Source organism: Ambystoma mexicanum, chromosome 7p (genome assembly GCF_040938575.1).
Source record: "Ambystoma mexicanum isolate Mex_15411 chromosome 7p, UKY_AmexF1_1, whole genome shotgun sequence".
Classification (NCBI taxonomy): Eukaryota; Metazoa; Chordata; class Amphibia; order Caudata; family Ambystomatidae; genus Ambystoma; species Ambystoma mexicanum.
In genome coordinates, this window is record NC_090939.1 from 258,968,840 (window position 1) to 258,987,267 (window position 18,428).

An 18,428-nucleotide genomic window follows, 5' to 3' on the forward strand; every position below is an offset into this window, starting at 1 on the left:
CAAAAACACAAAAGTTAAACACAAAAACACAAAAGTTTAACACAAAAGTTAACTACTGTAACTCTACATCAGGCATGGTGGGATTGAATGTTGATGGGTGAAAGCCTATGTCCAGAAATGCTTACATTTGTTGAGGCAATATTATCCAACATAAAGAAGAAATAAAAGAAGATAACGAACTGTAAGCTGACTCCTTATAATGAAATTATTATGTGGACAGTTTCGCTTGAAGAGAATTAAGCATTCAATAGATAGATGTTAAGAATGAAAAATGAACAGTTGGATCTATCCACACATGAATGGCAAGAGATGATTTTTTGATAATGTAAATGGTTTTTAATTCTACATAATTGGTAAAAAGCTAAATAGTTTTTGCCTATTTTTGTATGTTTTAACCAATAAACATTTATATAAAAAAATGTAACAGCCATATTATAATCGTGCTTAACCATTTGTTTAGCCTCATTAAAAAAAATAACACATGTTGTTGTGTTAAAGAAGGTCACCTTTGTGCATTTACAAAAGGGAACCAACTGAATTGTTTATCTCCTATAAAAACCATGACAAAATGTACAATTGTACTATATATTGATTGCAAATGAAAATATTGTGTCACCCTTCCCCCATGCGGGTCGACCATCCCCAAGCCCAGCCTGGAGCTCTGGCTGGGCTGCGTTACAGCCTTTCCCTCTGGGGAAGAAGGAGACCCTGACGGAACTGCCACTGGACTTGGAGATGGTCGACCCACATGGGAGACAGCCACCCAAGGCCAGGGACATCACCCCCGACTATCCTGGAGCTCTGGCTGGCCTGAGTTGCAGCCTCGCCCTCTGGGAAAGGTCAGGGACCCTGCCGGGGCCCCCTGGGACTGCCGCTACACTTGCAGATGGTCAACCTACATGGGAGACAGCCGCCCAAGGACAGGGACATCACCCCGACCATCCTGGAGGTCTGGCTGAGATTGGGTCCAATTTCTCTCAGATGCATGCAGGCCACAGACTTCTGAGATACTTTTTATCATTTCACCTCTAGGTAGCCCTTTGTCATTCAACAGAGTAAAAGTACTTGCACCTTCATGTGCTGGCCCTGGCCACAAGTACGCTGCGAGCTGGAGTAGAGTGTGATGACAAAGGTGTCCCTTCAAGCACATTGGAGTTCAGGTGCTCGTTGTTTTCTATATCAGTGGTGGATGCGAGATTGAGGGTCTTCCTGGTGTACTGATGACAGATTTGGGACCAGGTTCTGAGCCTGACATGCATGTCATCAACTGGAGAAAATGCCTCCTCATTTGGTAACCCTTAAATCAAATCGGTCCCAGGCTCGGACCAACTTCATTGTTCATTGAATTCATATTTTGAACAGTACATTTTATAGCTCAGTTATCATTTGTTTATTGTTTTTATGTAGCTCCTGCTTTCAATTGGATATTCTGATTTTTTTCAGTCTGGGAAATAAGTTAAGAACGCCACCTATATTTTGCTCATTTATTGTTTTGAGTTTACCACCTTCATTTGGACCAACACCCTTATTGTAAAGCATCACTCCCTGACTTTGCTAAAATGTTGTTAATGTTTTTTGTTTCAAACTTTTCTTGTAAGTGGTAAACAGTAACACGGGCTGCTTTACACTAGTGGAGAAAGGTAAAATATGTATTTCCATATGTCACTTTGCACCCGAAGTAAGTAACATAGGCATGGGGTGCTGGAGAATGCATTTAGTATGTCTTGCTTTTATTCATCGTTGCTTATTTGAAGGTCAGTGTACCAGCTGACACTGCATTGTTCAACTTCTCATTGCGAGGGTCCATAGAAAGGAAGCCTCTTTTTGCTGGAGCAGGACACAAGTCCTAATAAAATATGCAGGTCTCATTAACATATGCAATGACAAGTGACACCACAGGAAGTAAACAGATGGTAAAGTGAAATATCAACATTTCATACAACTGGACTTTCGCAATCAAAGAAGGTAGACAGGACAAATGAGCATTTGCCTCTCAAAAATGGCATCATTTACTTACATATGTTTGCCCTAAAATGTAACTTTGACAATGAAGAAGGGGTCTTATTATTATATTCAAGAAGCAATGGTCTCAGCCCCACACTCAAATATAATATAATATATATAATCGTTCATACAAACAGGAAGCGTGGGATATCTTCTAAGCCTCAAATGCACACAATAGCAGTCGGTGCTCCAGATAAGATTTTGATGTTGGAGTATTTTACTCCCTATGTTTTAATGTTGGGAGCAAAATGATTTTTTTTAGGGAGTAAAAATGTAAATCCAATTACCCAATGGGAGTATTTTTTAAAAGCGAGTAAAAATGTTTTAACTGGAAAACGGAAATGTTTTTGTAATAATTATTACTTTGCTCCTAGTTATTCATACACATTAAAATATACATGTTTACTTCTTCCAGTCGGGCAGTAATAATAGTAGTTTCCTCTGGTGGTACTACGTGCACTATTGGTCAAAACCTATCCGTGGAGCTATGTTGGTGAATATCTAGTTCTATGTAGTCACACAAAGAATTGCTATTCATGTTCTATATTCAGACGGGGTCATATTGCACAGGTATACTGAAGAGCTCGTTGAAGATGCTATAAATATACTAAATAATTCATTTTAGGAGCTATCTCCTAGTCCTGCAGCTGCGATTCCTGGTCTGTGGCCGATCAGATCTTCCTTTTTAATTCCCCCCCTTGGTGCACCCTCCAGAGTCAGGTGAAACAAGGGAGGTCCTGTAGGTTCAGTGAGTCTCTGAACAACGTATACCCATTTGAAACCTCCATAAGTATTGCTTCCTAAAAATGTGCCCAACGTAGTTACCATATTCAGGTTAAACAAAATCACCCACTAACTCCTTGTAAGCATAATCAAGAATTTAAATGTTTGCCTGCGTGACACTCAGGCAAACCCATGTTCCTAGGAGTAATCCTCAAGAAGGTGCAGCAATTATAACTTGGCACAGAAAACTTTGGTTATATAGATCTAAACACACTTCAAGGGAATATGGGCACCATCATTCTGGCTTTACATGCATTCCAAACCCTAGTTTTAGAGAAGAGCCAAATAACGGTACTTTTTTTTACCAAGCTCACTTCTTTTTTGATTAAACTCCAAATGCATGGACTATTGCTTTTACCAAAATGAAAACCGTAGCTTTAGCCAGATTTAGTTCTAGCAGATGGGCACAAAAATAAACCCTGGCATTAGTCAAACAAGACTGCAAACCTTGTGGTGGCATACGTAATAAAGCTGTACCATCCGCATACATCAATGTCCAACATTTGCTGCCATTTATCTTAGGTGCGGCAGGCCAACATCCATATCTGGCAAATTTACAAGTATTGCTTTTCCGGCATGTCATGCTGATCCTTTCAAAGGATCATTAAACAAATGCTGCTGTCACCTTTTTTGATTGCGTACAGGCAGAGCAGAGGTGTGAAAGTGCAAACAAAGTCCCTGCCCTTCATGTGCTGGACAGACAGAGTAATATGGTGGTTTACTGGGCGGGGTGCGCTGATTCAAAACTCTCAATATTTTTTATCTATCTCTGGTCTCCCCTATATTTTGCAGTTGAATACCATTGAGCTGCAACAGTAGTTCATGAAGTCTCTATTGTTAATGGGATTTTATTTAGGCGCTGATTGTTTTGCTGATGGCCTGTGTGCGAAATCGGAAAGTTACAAGGTCAAATCCTACCAATTCCCAATCCAAATAATATAATTAAGCAGAATATATCTGTTGCAGATATCCCAGTAAGTTCCAAACCCTGATTGAAATAGCTCAGGAGGTAGTGTGCCTTCAGCAAAGAACTGTATTCAGCCTGCAGGCTAAGGTTATAAAACAAGTAAGATGGCTCTGTCGGAAGTGTGCAGAGATGTGCTTAGAGTATCGAAACATAGGTTACAATTCCTGCCCTCCAACTTTCTCATGTTGCCAAAATGAGTAGCTTTGAATCGAGTAAAAGTGACAGATGTTAGTACAGAAAGTGGCTATCTTTTTTAACCAAAATGCCCCAGTCTGTGGCAGCAGGTATATTCCTCCCAACAATAGAGAATCAAAAAATAGGGATATTTTAATAAAGACAAGGGGATACAAGTTTACAATTTACAAACATTGGACCAGATGGATGTGCAATAAATAAATATACATGCACATACCCATTAAAGATCTAGAAAACAGCACTGCCCATTTACTATAGGGTCAGCCGAGAACCCTGTAGGACTCAGGGTATGACCACATTGCCAGTATACTTTGATTTGTTTTTTCCCAAACATTTTTCAACAAAATACTCATCGGAAAATATAGGGCGGGGGGGAGAATAGGGAGTATATAATGAGAGGTGGGATTATAGGACCCCCCCCAAATATAAAATAAAATCAGCAACAAAAAAAAAGAACTCACCGAAAAAATAACTGCCAATGTAACAACATGGAACCGGACTCAGCATTCCCTATATATTTTTGTCTGGTGTCTTTTACCAAGCCTCAAAACACCACAAACATATCCTACCGAAAAAACAAAGAAAAATACTATCTATTAACGAAAACACATTTACAAATGCCTCATCCCCACTCAGTAAAGCATGCTGTTGTGTATCTGTATTGGTGTATACCACTGTAAAGCGCTTCTTTTGTTTCTCAAAGCTAGGTCTGCACTCAATAAATACCATAATAATAATAATCCTCCTCCTACTTGCAGCGAGGAGACCCCAGTACCTGCTCAACCACAGGGTATTAGGGATTTAGATGGCCTTTTGCGTTCCAAGCATTCATAATGGGGGATGCTGATCCATTACGGCACAAACAACAAGCCTGCTTTTCGGTTGGTCTACCACTGCCGCCTTAGGACAACTGTCTGCCCTATGCACTCCGCTTCTACGCGTCCCCTTCCACTTGCTCCAATGTAGGGATGGACACTTTCCATCTTCTCGCCAGTGTCAACACGCCTCTCTCCTGAACCAGACATGTCCAAGTTAATTGTTCCTACTATGGGGAGCTATCAACCTCTCTCTCACTTTTCACGTCAAGCATTCCTCACTTGTCTTTAGAACTTCACACCTGGCAACGCCAACTTACATCTCTCTGCCGGGAAACAGCTGGGATTGATCTGTTTAAAATGTTGTGCATTCTTATTGATATGGATCCGGGATTGCTAAACAACCCACTGGCGCGTCTTATAAAGTCCCAACTCAAGCTGAATTTAACTGGTCACTGTTACAGGTGCTTATGTACCTGGGCATGTTGTGCGCCTCTATTGCATATGGATCTATTCAAGTAAACTTAACTGAGAAATGTATCCCTCGACTGCTGCAAATATTACCCAGATGGAGAATGACCACACCTGCTCTGGTGATACAATAAGCAAACAAATAATAATTTCCATTGGTGTTATATGCACTGTACAAATTGCCTTTTAATTCATAATGTAGGTATGGGGATAATTTAAATTTTCCAGGTATCGGGAATTGAAGACGTGACTCATAGTTAGAGCATTTTTCTTTTCTTCTTAAATCAAAAAAGGATGGTACGAGACACCCAAAAGAGGATGGTATGAGACACCTTAATATTTCTTAAAATGTTCTTTTTTCTTTTCAGTGTGTATTTGTATCTTACAATATCTCCCCTAAGAATATAAATGGATGAGTGTACAAATATTGTCTGAATTATCCCTAAAGAAGCTCAATTGAGAATATCATATAAAGAGCGATACACATGTAGGCTAGCAGTGTACATCGTTTGAAGAATTGTTAATTTAGAGAGTAGAGGAGATTGTGAACCTAAGGATGTAATGTATCATGGGGAGCAGTGACCAATGTTAATAATTGAATTAATGTTTGTCAGAAAATTTATATACGAGAGCAAATCTTATGAATTAAAAGCATTTTGTACAGTACATATAATGAATTTAACTGGCCATGCAGGTGAAGAGTGAATGGGAGGTGGGTCCTCTCAGGTCGCCATCTAGGCTCCACAGTACACGTTATTTTATTTTTAAAGCACAACCTTTACCCTGGAGCATCCTGATGCTAGATTTGTGTGGCAAATATACATCTACTCAAGGACAGTGTCCTAAGCGCTATGAAAATAGCCATATTTTCAGTCCCTTGCCAAATTCTCTGTAATTGATCAAGCAGTGCAGAGAGACTTGCAAAGAATTCCACAGAGAGGCCAGTTTGCAAAATGAATGATCACCAAGTCACTGCCTCCTAATAGATGGAACCTCGAGTAGACTCTGATCCCAAAGCAAAGATGGCAAAGAGGGAGGTATCCAATCAATTTGCCTGAAGAAATTGGGGCCAGATTGGTAAAAGTACAATGTACTAATGTACTATAATAATAATGTACTAATGTAAGGTAAAAGTACATTAGTATTGGTAAAAGTTAGCTTTTTACCCCTCCCTTAAATCCACACTATTAGTATGGGCCATCAACTGTGTATAATTATAATGTTTAACACTGTATTACAACAAGCACATATATTCCACAAAATTGTTTATTCAATTCTTAAAACAACATTTTTTTCAGAATAAAAAACAATTTCTTTAATCATGAATTACAAACCAAAAGAATACTGTTTCCCCTTCCGATTTTTCACATACATCAAAAATGTATCTATAATGAGGTTAGTACGTGACTCTAGTTCTTGTGCAACATATGCAATGTTTTCTAGTTGGTCATACAGAACGGAAAACGGGCAAAAGCCTTATTTTTCCAAAACACTTCTTATTTGCAGATAGTGACACCAAAAGACATAGGGCCTCATCACGAGTCTGGCAGTAACCCTTATGCGGCGGTAGCGTATTACCGCCGCATTTCAGGGTCCGCCAGATCATGGCCTTGGCGGATTTGCCGATTTTTGGCGCCATTACCGCCGGCGGGAAATCCACCGGAGTAATAGAGCAAATTTTCCCCATTGGGCCCAATGGGGAATGAGGAATTCCCGAATGGGCCCAATGGGGAATGGGCACTAACCGTTCCGCCAAACCTGTGATCCGGCGCTAATAGCGCCGGAGGGTTTGGCGGTAGGGCTAATAGGGCCGGCGGTAATAGCAGCGGCGTTACCGCCCAACTCGTGATAAGGCCCACAGTCATACAAAAGTCAAATTAGACAGTTTCATTAGAGGCTGTTTAAATATGGCCTCCGAGATGGTTAAAGGCTTTTAAGTATGGCCTCGAGGATGGTCTACATACGTTACAGCCCGTGTCTTTCAGGCATTATCCCTATTGCTTATTGACTGTTGTTTATCGGGCCTTCTTCAGGACGAGAATATTTCTGAACATTGTGACTTAATCACAGAACCCCATTAGTATTCTGTTTCTCGACACTACAATACAAACAAATATACATTATATTAAAAATCATGATATTACATCAAAACAAAAATTGTGTTGTGCTGGTTTCTGGAGTTGTTCTCCTGCCGTGTTGGACACTAACCTGAATTTTAGTGCACATGGACCTGGGTTATCACTTCAAAACTGATTGCTTCCGTCTTGTCTTGAATCTGCAGATTTTCTTCTCAATATCTGCTAGATAAGAGGTATTGCTTTTTACTTCCCCATACATGAGGATAAACATTTATTCTTCATTTGCATTTATATTCTCCTAGTTTAAGCTGAATACTAACCTTCTCTTGATGATTCTCTTTGGGCGGTACTGTTCGAATTTTTTCTGCTCTCCGCGTGAAAAATTAGCACGTTTCAACTGTTTTAGATTTGATTTACAAGTGAAATTCTGATACTTTGCCAGGTCATCTAGCTTGCTTCATCTGACTTCTAATGAACTTCTTAGCAAATGTACCCATTATTCGTTTTTACTTCCTATACGCCTTATTTAATATGGGCTGTTATGTGTAAAGATGCCCGGTCTCTCTAACTTTCTGTGGGGAAGTGAGAGAGAGGATAGGGTGGTTTTTTCTTATTGTGCATTTTAAAGCAGATTTTCTTATTTTGTCCGGTGTGCCAGAGCATCCGCATACTGGTGCTGTCCTCAATTGCAAGAGTATTATCGCTTGACCCGCATTGTCAGAAACAGCCTGGAAATACCCACAGATTAGTTTCTCTACGTCTCATCTTACCCATTAGGGCTGGAAAGTAGCTACTCGGATCTCAATGTCGTGCAGGCGAAGATTATATTTCTTGTGTATCATACAGGAAAAGCATCTTTTTATGCGTTCTATTTTTCTTTGGGTGTCACGTAAGTTGCGCTGAATGGCCACCTGACATAGGCTGTTTGTACGCATCTCTCATGCTTCAAGCTGCTCACTTTGTTCCAAAAGGTGTGTGTGTTAATGCGCCATCTTGAGGGGACAATTATGTGCCTTAGTGATATTACCAATCATGCTTTTACACCATCTTTTACTTTCCTTTTCTTGTGCTCATCGCGATTAAATGGTCCAAATACCACCATTAGTGAAACATATTTGTTATATTATGTGTGCGGGTGTTAATGTCTCAGGGAACATATCTACCTCCAGCAATCCTCATATCAGAATATGATAATTTGGTCAATCCCATACAACATTTACGGGTCCAGTTGTTTTAGGATTGCAGCTGTGGTTTTTTGTCAGAGAGCAGTGTTGATCCTAATCTTAGTTTAGTGTTCCTATAACTGCCTTTATATGACTCAACATAATGTTACAGAATGAAAGGCACATGATCGGAGACACGTGAGGGAGAGACATGTTTTTTCAAATCAACCTGTTTTTTGGTTGTCGAAAACCAGATCAAAGGTCAGAGTAATATTTTACATGAACAGACCCCACTCGATGAGTTCAGGCCATTTTTAACTGAATCTAGATTATAAATCCAATGTTGCTCTGCTTTTCTTAGTGCTAGGTCCCGATCGCCACCCCTAGTTGGCACCCCGATTACCTGTATGATGAACCAGAATAGTCAATTCCGTGCAACTGACGTGAAGCCAAAAGTCTTAAACGCAATTTGCCTAGCGACCGGTATTCACTGTAATTGCCTGAGAGAAGCAGTAATGTGAATTCTTTCTTAGACAGAAAATCATACAGGCTGAAGCATTTTGAACTTGATGCAGGCCTTCAATCTGTGTTTTAAGCATGTTTAGGTTTAGAAAAGTTACAATAATCAAGACTCAACACGTTTTGCAAGATAGACAGATGTTAAAATCTCATACGGCAACTTAGTGTCTTCAGCTGCAAACAAGCATATTTCACTACTGAATTAACTTGTGGGACCACGGATAGATGTAAATCAAAAAACATTTCAAAACTGCATGCATGAGGAACTGGTTGAGGGCATGGGACTAATGCCTCGGGCCACACAGATTTCTTCCAAAGTGAAGGGGAATTGTCACATCCAGTGATTTCAGTTTTAAAGGGGTTAAACGGCAGGCAATTTTTATGTATTCAAATCCTTGTTTTCCTCCATGCAATATTGTATGAGGCGAGACCCAGAACCCCCAAGACCGAGATGGATCTAGGGATCATCCATATACATGTTACAAAGAGAAACCAAAAGAACAAAATGATGGTGGCAAGAGGGCAGAGATGCAACGCAACGGAGAAGAATTGATCATTGAGGCACTCTGTATGACAAAACTCTATGAGTCAATTCGAATGATGTAGAGCAACGGTTTACATCCTATTTTCAAATAAGGAGCAAGTCCAATCCAAAGCCTTTAAATGGATTCCATACGAATGAAGGTGGCCGATGTGGATGTCATGGTGGACAGTATTGAAAGCCCTTGACAGATCTAACAGAAGTGGTCAACCTGGCTTCATCGGCCATCCTTGTAAGATTATCAACAAGGACTGATTTAGTCCCTCTACCGGTCTAAAGTCTTAGTGAGTAGGACCAAATGACGTGAGTTGCTCAGGCTGAAGTTGTTTGTACACCATTTTTTCTATAATTTTCTCCAAAAAAAGGAAGTTGGCAAAAGGGATGGACATTTTTTAAATCTAAGGGCTTCATTACAAATACGAAGGTGTAGTAAAAAAACAGCCATAATGTAGCAGTAATTCCGTTACTGCTGTTTACCGCAGTGCTGCACTTCCGGTATGGCAGCGAGGAGCAAAAGGCTGGAGAAGAATGTACCACCTTAACACCCAAAAAAATAAAAAATTAAAACTATTTTTTAATCGGAAAATGAAAAATATTCTGGGTACTACACAAGATAATCTGCTGCACAAGACACAAAGTAGGGCCACCATACATATACAGTAGGTCCCAAGGGACAAAATAAAATGAAACATCACAAGATATTAAAAAATATTCTGTGAAGCACACAAGATAACCCACTCTGCCGTACATATGCTGTACAGTATGAGGGACAAAACAAAATGAAAAATAGACCACAAGAAATAAATATTCTGTTTTTTTGTTCACGTTCTCTTCCTTTTTAAAATTAAGCAGTCGAAGTAAGTTGTCGATAATTTATATGTGAGACATTATATTGTTTTTATAAACGTAAAACCTCAATCATAATGTCTTTATAGTTATTATACTTTTTCAGCCTAACCCTATTCAGTGGTACCACTTTTTCAAAACCAACTAACTTTTCCTAGAATGTTACTCAAATAGTTTACGAAACAGGGCAGCCATCTTCAGTCCTAAAGATTAATGGCTGCAAATTCAAGATTCTGATGTACACAAACAGCAATTAGAGCTAAATATATGAGTTTGAAGTGGGAGTATTTTACTTCCTATTTTCTGAAGTTGAAGCAAAATTATTGTATGTAGTAAAACGGTAATTCCCATTCATTTCGCAAAAGGGATCCTTTTTAGGCATGCAAAAAGTATATTTTAGATCTAAAATGCATCTTTGAGTGACCCATACTTATTTGCACCTTGTAATTTATGCAAACTAAAAGATGCTTTTTTACCTTAAAGTTCCCCTTTCTGTCGAGCAGCAAAATTAGAGCTCCTTCCTGTGACGCTTCTTTGCTTGTACAACTGATCTGAACATATTCCTCAAGTTGTGTGGATGGAAGCAGAAGGGAAGGATCCCGTATCCGCTGCTTTCCATTTTTGTTAGCAGTATCTTTACTCCGTTTTTGTGGGTGGGGGGGGGGGTATTTTCTTGTTTTGAGGAGGTATAAGTGGCTAGTAAGTTGCTTAACTACAGTCTAGCACTGCATACAACAGTAGCTCTCAACATTGCAATAAATGTCCTAATGACACAAAATGGTTATCAAAATTGAAATGTTTTGACTGCTAGTGGTCACTGTTTATAAACTATTTAACTAAAAATTAGTCTCTGACCTACCACTGGAGAAGCATTTACCGCCTATGCAATTGAAAGTCAATAAAAAATGTTTACAGTTCTACTTCGGTATCTTTTCCCTTGTTAGTTTTCTTACGCCTCATTTCCTGTGTTTTACTCTAGAATAGTATTGCAAACTGTTATCACTGAATACCACGTGTCCTCTCGTGGGACAACTGCTATTTTGGTGCGCATATTATTGGTAGCAGTGCCTCAGGTCCAATTTGTTCTTTCGAAGCTAACAAAAAAATAACAGTGAATGTACGATTGTACTAATTGCAAACCAAACACGTAAAACAACAGTGTCAGAGAGATATGCAATCATCTAGTCATCCTTGAGTTGTGTTTCAACAGTATATAATTTTAAAAAACAGAGGAAACCTTTGAAATTTTAGGATTCATTCATATCCCTCCTTTAGCTTCAGGTTTCTACCTAAACATCATCCCTTTTTTCAACATTTTCTTTCCTACTACTGAAACAAGCTTTGCATTTATTTTTAGTGTACTGTACTGGCTTTGAAATTAACATTTGATGAACATGACCTAAAAGTCTTTCCTGTAACTGGCATCAGATAGTATGAAGGAGCTACCTGTGGGAAATAAGGGGCTAGTAAACAGCATTCTGCAAATGTAACTTTCAAATGAGATGAAAACTATCATTTGTTGTCCATTTAATCTGACCAATTAGGTGTTAAATATCTTCTAGCGGAATCCAAAAGCACCTTTATCCAAATTCACTGATGCAAACATTTTATTTCAGTTCAGCGTATTTGTATGGCTTCAGTTGGCAGCTCCTGGTGGCAGTTGCAGTTGGAGTCAAGCTAACTGGTTTCTTCTAGGCCACAATGTTGAACACCCTACCCAAACCTCTGCCTAGAGGAGAACCACCTGACTTTCAGGTAACAGCTTAAGACTTGGCTTTTCAACCAACCACTTTAAAGGAAAATAATATTAGCAACTGACTTAAAACTGTACACCAGAAACTTGGGCAAATTTACGACAAGCATTTTTCGAAATTCTTGCCACTACCATCTGCGGGAAACCAAGCTAACTCATGTGACCTGTCCTGCTTGGCAGTGGTCCGAACCTTTAATCTCAGTGAAATCTACCACCTAGAGCCAGGAAGTGTGTTGCGAGGTGGCTTTGTGCACAGATGACCAGGAGTCACGGGTGGAGAAGGTAGGCTCTTTATTAGTTACAGACAAAGGATAGGGCAGCCCCACAAGTTCATAAAACACTGGCCACATACAATGGAGAACATCCACGGACGGACACACCCTCTCTCTCAGCCAGCCTCTCACCAACTGTCATCCATGGAACATCCAGCAGAGAACAGTCACGCCACATTCTACTTCTAGAACACTCATGACATCACATCCATACTGAGCAGAGCAGATATGAAGAATCTATATCACAAAGTGACAACACCCTTACCCCCCTTCACGCCCCTCTCATCTCTCAACTAACTCGTGACTACTAAAATCTTGCATCCTTACACCTACCACACTCCTACAGACGACCTCCTAGGTCTAGTGTTCTTAACCAATACAGACCCTATCCAACTTCTATCAACAGCAATGCTGGTAATGTTTGAAATCATCAGTCCAGTGGTTGCTGATATGGTTAACTGGCCCGGTCGGTACCAAATACAAACAACATAGAGATTTCCATATTGACACACGGTTAACAGGTACTTCCGACCTGCGTCCATCAACTCAACACCAAAGGTTTCTGCAGCTGCCTTCTGACTAAAACACCCTGCCCATCTATTTTACAGAGACATGTGCAGGGAGGCCAACATTGGTAGAATGGCTCTATTTAAGATCACTTTACATTACAAGCAGGAGCTAAATAGGTCCCAGTAATTTCTTTGCCCTGCTATCTAGCACTATGTTTACTGTAAATGTCTGCAAACCAAGCCAAGTGCAAATAATCTGCATTATGTTCTCATGCAAATATGAGGTAGCACCTGCAATTTCTCCCCTCACGCATCGGAGGCATTTTATTTTATTTTTTAATATTTTATCTTCATTTTTGTCCAGCACTTGCCGTAACCGGGGGTTCTTGGAGCGCCTTACAAGATTCACAAGTTCAGAAGGCGGGAGGTGAAACAGAAGTTAGAAAATGTTTCTGCACAGGATAGACAGGCAATGGCAGGATTAAGCGGGGTGGCTGCATAAGGTTGTGTACAAGAGGTATTTTGAGGCTTTTTTGGAAAGTGGAAATGGAGGGTTCGATGTGGGGTGGTAGGGTGTTCCAGGCCCTGGCTTCCCACTGGTTGAATGCGTGTTTTTGTGTGCATGTTAGTTTGCAGCGTGCAATGCGTAGATGTTGGCAACCTTGTTTGGTGTTTGTGTTGGCGATGGCTATTAGTTTGCTGTGTAGGTGGGTGGCTTGGTTGGCAATGCAGAGTGATTTTAAGGAAATGTTAAGGGGTATGGAGAGCCAATGGAACTGAGAAAGCTGGGGTGATGTGAGAGTATTTAGGTTGGTACAGAGCGAGTCTTGCCAGTGTGTTCTCTATGGATTGCAGGGGTCGGGCGCATGGTGCTGTTGGGGAGTCCCACGAGAAGAGCATTCCAGCAGTCCAGCTTGAACAGAACTAGTGCTTGGACTGCGTTGTGGCAGTCTTGGGTCTGAAGGATGTGCCTTAGCTTGCGTAGGAGGTGCAGTTGCTACATGGTTTGCTGATGGCAACTATGTGGGATTTAGAGGTGGTGTCGATGGTAAAGCCTAAGGATTTGTCATGACTGGAGAGCCGAAAACAAAATAAAGTTTTGAATGCCAATCTAATCACTCTCCTTGGTGCACCTAACTGTCCCTTGACCTCTATGTACCTCGTGCTCTTCGATGCCTCATTTTCAGAAGTTTATGAAAATAAAAGCACACCGTGTTTGAAACAAATAAAAAACAGTTTCATTGAATCCCTCCTGTGCAGCTCCTTGGGGCTGGGCCAGGCTCGTTTGTTTGTCTGCGAATGACAGCACAAGGTGGGGGAATGCCGGATTCCCCGAGCCCTCCCAGTGTACACAGAGCAGTCACTGTATCTACAAAACCAGGACATTGAGGTATGGGACGTTGACGTATTCCGCCACACTCCCCCCTGTGTATCTGATGTAAATGCCACCGGCGGGAGCTGTGCGTCTGATCATTAGGTGCTCTTGCCCCTGCCACCAGAGCTGTACCCGGAAGACATCGTGGACCAATGTGTTGTTGCGACATTAAATTATAATTACATTCCAACATTATAGGTATCCCAAAAAGTGATTTCCGTAGACAAGTATATCAGCATCCGTAACCACATGTCCATATACACACACATAGGTATATGTGTGAATTTACCTTTAAGTATATCTAGCCACACACACTGATCCCCCCTAGGTCCCCCCCACACACACACATACGAAGGGGTGTAGATATGCACTCCTATAGCAGGTTACTTATGTGATCGTCAAACCATACACAAATTGATACCTATATAGAAAATCCCATACATCTACGTAAGGAGTTTTGGTAGACAGTTTCCTTCCCCAAAAAGAGGAAATAAGATTGAAATCGTTCGATTCATTATGCAGATGCCCGCAGCGACCCCGCACGCGGAGGCACATGTGGGTGTCGTGGCCCTCTTCAGTACCTGAGAGGAGAACGCGCAGCAGGGCGAGCAGGCAGGAGGCGAGCAGGGTCTTCTCCATTCTGGAACCGGCGGCTGAGCCCTCCCTCTCGTCGCCAGCAGGCGCTCCCTGTCTCCTGGCGCGGGGACTGGGAGTGTACATGACGCGGAAGTCCGCCCTCTAGCCACCGCCTCCCACAACGTCACCTCTCCCGTCTTTCGCAGTTTCACTTCCTGGCAATCCAATACGCTCACTGGGTGGCGGGCGGGCAGGCGGCCCTCTCAGGCGTATCCGTGTACAAGCCTTCACAGCTGTGTGTCTCGTGGATATTATGCGCCGCCACGCCTGCGAGATATCGATTTGATAACACTCTCAAGGCAAACACCCCACGCCTCTCAGTTGCAAGCGAAGGAGAACCAAACAAGTTTAAAATAATTATATAATTGCTTGATAGAGTGCATTTTACTTTTACAGCAAACATGTCAGAAAAAATATTAGTAAAAAGCCTTGTAAATCACAGTGGTTAATCCCCCTCAGTAATGTGAGAGGGGGTTTAGATTCTATTAAAGACAGGAGGCGAGTATTATGCATATCTTCTTTACTCTGACAACCACAGCAGCAAAGAAAAAACTTTTACAAACAAAAAAGTTTGAACCACAAAACTTAAACAAGTTTAAAGTTAGTGTATGGGGAACTCCCCAATCCAACATGGAGGACAGGTCATGCCCTGTAGATGACCAATGAGCAGCATGGGACAGCCACTGCAAAGATTGATGGTGTGGCACAGAGAAAAGGATCCAAACGAAAAGTGAAGGAATCTTAATCTTCCCGCAACGTGAACTGCGACGAAATCCTTCTGACCACATTAATCCACGCCGGAGCTGTAAGAACAAAAAAAAGGGTGGGTGGGTGGGATAATACTCGCCTCCTGTCTTTAATAGAATCTAAACCCCCTCTCACGTTAGTGAGGGGGATTAACCATTCTATGACACAACAGGAGGCTTCATATTATACAAGTTAAAAGCCCTTGCATCACATTTCTGCTATTAAAATGTTTCAAACACTTAATCACACATAGTTTATAATCCTCCAGAAGGCTTGGTAAGAAGTGGAGGAATGAAACATTTAGAATAGAGAAAGTGACGCCCTGAGGGGTAAACATTTTGTTGTCCACATCCAATGATCTGCTATCAGAGCCCTTAAATAGAAACAAGGCATAACAGCATAGCTAACCTGGAAAACACAGATGTTGCAAAGACAAATCTTTCCCAGAAGGCCAAGCTCGGAACAGATTCAAAACTATATGAACGTCTCATAAAATACAATGTTCAGTCGTAGGTGGAACCTTAATGCTAATGAAACTGAGGGCCCCGTGCACCAAGCAGTGCCTACCGACTAGCTCACCTTTAACCAAACCTGCCCGCTGAAATTACAGATCTAAACCCATTTATAGCCGTGTAAGCCTTGTCTTCTCTGAACAATTTCATCAGAAAACTAACCACCACCAGTGAAGGGACAGGAACGGGGTGGAAGTGTTGAGCTACCTGAGCTAACCCAGCGGCTCCATGCTGAAGGAAAATCCCAGACTTGGAAGAGGCTGCCAAGGAGTCCTTGATGGCACATATAGAGACCTCCCTAAAGCCCCTGGAAGCCTCAGAAAGAGCTGTAATCCTCCAACCCATAAGGGAGAGGAGCCCCAGAAGGACTGCACGTGAGGGAAACCTGTCGGGGTCCGACAGAAGCCTCGGGTGGAGAGGAAAAAAGATGAGGATAATCCCTCGCCAATCCAGAAGGTGCTGGGAACCATACCTGGGGGGGCTAAAAAAGGGGGATACTAAAAACAGCGTTACCACCTGTCTGCACATTTTAACTACAGCTTGTGTGCAGTAAATACAGAAGCCTGACCCGGCGCTCTACTTATCAGAAAAACAGCTGCTTCCAAACTTTCTCTCCTTCCGAGCCGTGAAGGGGCTCTGTCGGTGCTTGGGCGCTTCCTGGAGGAGGCGTGGCCCGACCATCTCACGTGACTCCTCACGTGACCCATTACCTCCTCATAGCGGCTTCCCATCCACCCTCGCGGCGTTAAGCCCGACAGGGGTGAAGGGCGCCGGCTGTTGTGCGGCTGTTTGGCGCAGTGAGGCCACAGTAAATAGAGGGGAAGTGTGCTAAAGCAGCGATTGCAATGACTGCGCAAACGAGCCAGAGCGGCCCTGTCCTAAGGCGGAAAACCATTCAGCAGCGTCAGATGCAAAATCCTTGGACCGCCCTCAAACCTGACGGCTCACCCTCTACACACAAGAAATTAAAGGTAAGCGAGTTGAGCAAAACGCTCTCACCATCTGTGTCTTGTGAACTCCAAGTAGCACCATTATCTGCTATGGCAAATCCTGCACTGCATAATTCGCCTATAACCCCTGTTCCCGAGACAACCTTATCATCAGCAGCAGCAGCAGAGCAAACTGCTGCAACTCTAGTAACAACTGAGATGGCAGCCACTACCTACTTGCTGCCTACCTCACAGGATCTATCAACCAAGCAACCTACAAGTGCAGCACAAAACTCAGGTGCTGCTGTGACAACTTTGGAAGAATATGGGCTGGTAGACCATCAAGCGGAACTAGTGTATGTCTCTATACTTTCAGCCCGCATAGAAACCACTCACAGTCCTGAAAATTTGCCCCAAATGCGTCTACTTACCTTGAGAGACCTACCTTTGATTCCGATATCTCCATCGACTGTATTTCTGTCCTTGACAAAAACTCAAACTGAGCAGTCATTACTAACAGCCGAGACCATCAACGAGTTCTTCTCTCCTTTTGAATTTACGGACGCTGAACTAATGGAAGCTTCACAATGTGAAGACGAAACTGTGATGCAGAACAAACCTATTAACATCACAGATGAGACTGATGACAACTTGGAAGCTGATGTAGATGAGCGGCCGAGGTCCAAGTCAGTTGATCTCACATTCCCTCCAACACTCACAGGGCCGGATTCTACGTAGCGTCAAAACAATTTTGAGAAAAGGTGCCCTATGTTTATGCCGACCGCCAATGCCGACCGGATATCGAATACATCTCCGGGTGAGCTGGCCCAGACAGTCCCCCTGCGAACACTCACAAAACAGCTAAATTCTAGCAAAAAAGAAAAAGATGACAAATCGGCTCACAAGATGCAACAAGACGATAGTCTGTCCAAAATGCAAAAAACAAGTTCAAATTCTCGTACAATACCAAACGTTGGAAGAACGAAATGTGATCTTGTAGCGTCCTCACTGCAAACCTCTAGTTTGAAGCTACATCTATCTCAATCTGAAAAGGAAAAATCCAGTACGCCAAATGTTTTGGCTATACGCACAAACCCAGGACAATTATTATATGAGAACAACTGTGCAGCAAAAGAAAACTCATCTACTTGTAGCGACCTTCAGTCAGAGACTCTAAATAACACACGTTCATCTTGGGAAGGAAATCTAGGACCCAAATCTAAACCTAGTCTCTCTTCTGCCGCTGCAATGCAAATTTATAATAATGTTCTAGCGGCCTCTTTGACAGCGCTGCTTCCGTTCCTAAAGATGTA

At 41.9% G+C, this 18,428-nt stretch overlaps 1 protein-coding gene across 2 annotated transcripts in view; it reads right to left on the reverse strand.

The window, feature by feature from the left end:
- Nucleotides 1-15,056, reverse strand: part of LOC138525990 (interferon gamma receptor 2-like) — a 250,234-nt gene extending 235,178 nt beyond the window's left edge. Inside the window, exon 1 of one of the 2 annotated variants that reach the window (XM_069636282.1) lies at nucleotides 14,873-15,056. In XM_069636282.1, the coding sequence (XP_069492383.1) occupies nucleotides 14,873-15,011 (139 nt within the window). In that variant the 5' untranslated portion in view covers nucleotides 15,012-15,056. The remainder of the gene's footprint in view (nucleotides 1-14,872) is intronic. The other variant, XM_069636281.1, reaches the window with a different exon arrangement.
- Nucleotides 15,057-18,428: the final 3,372 nt, after the last annotated feature.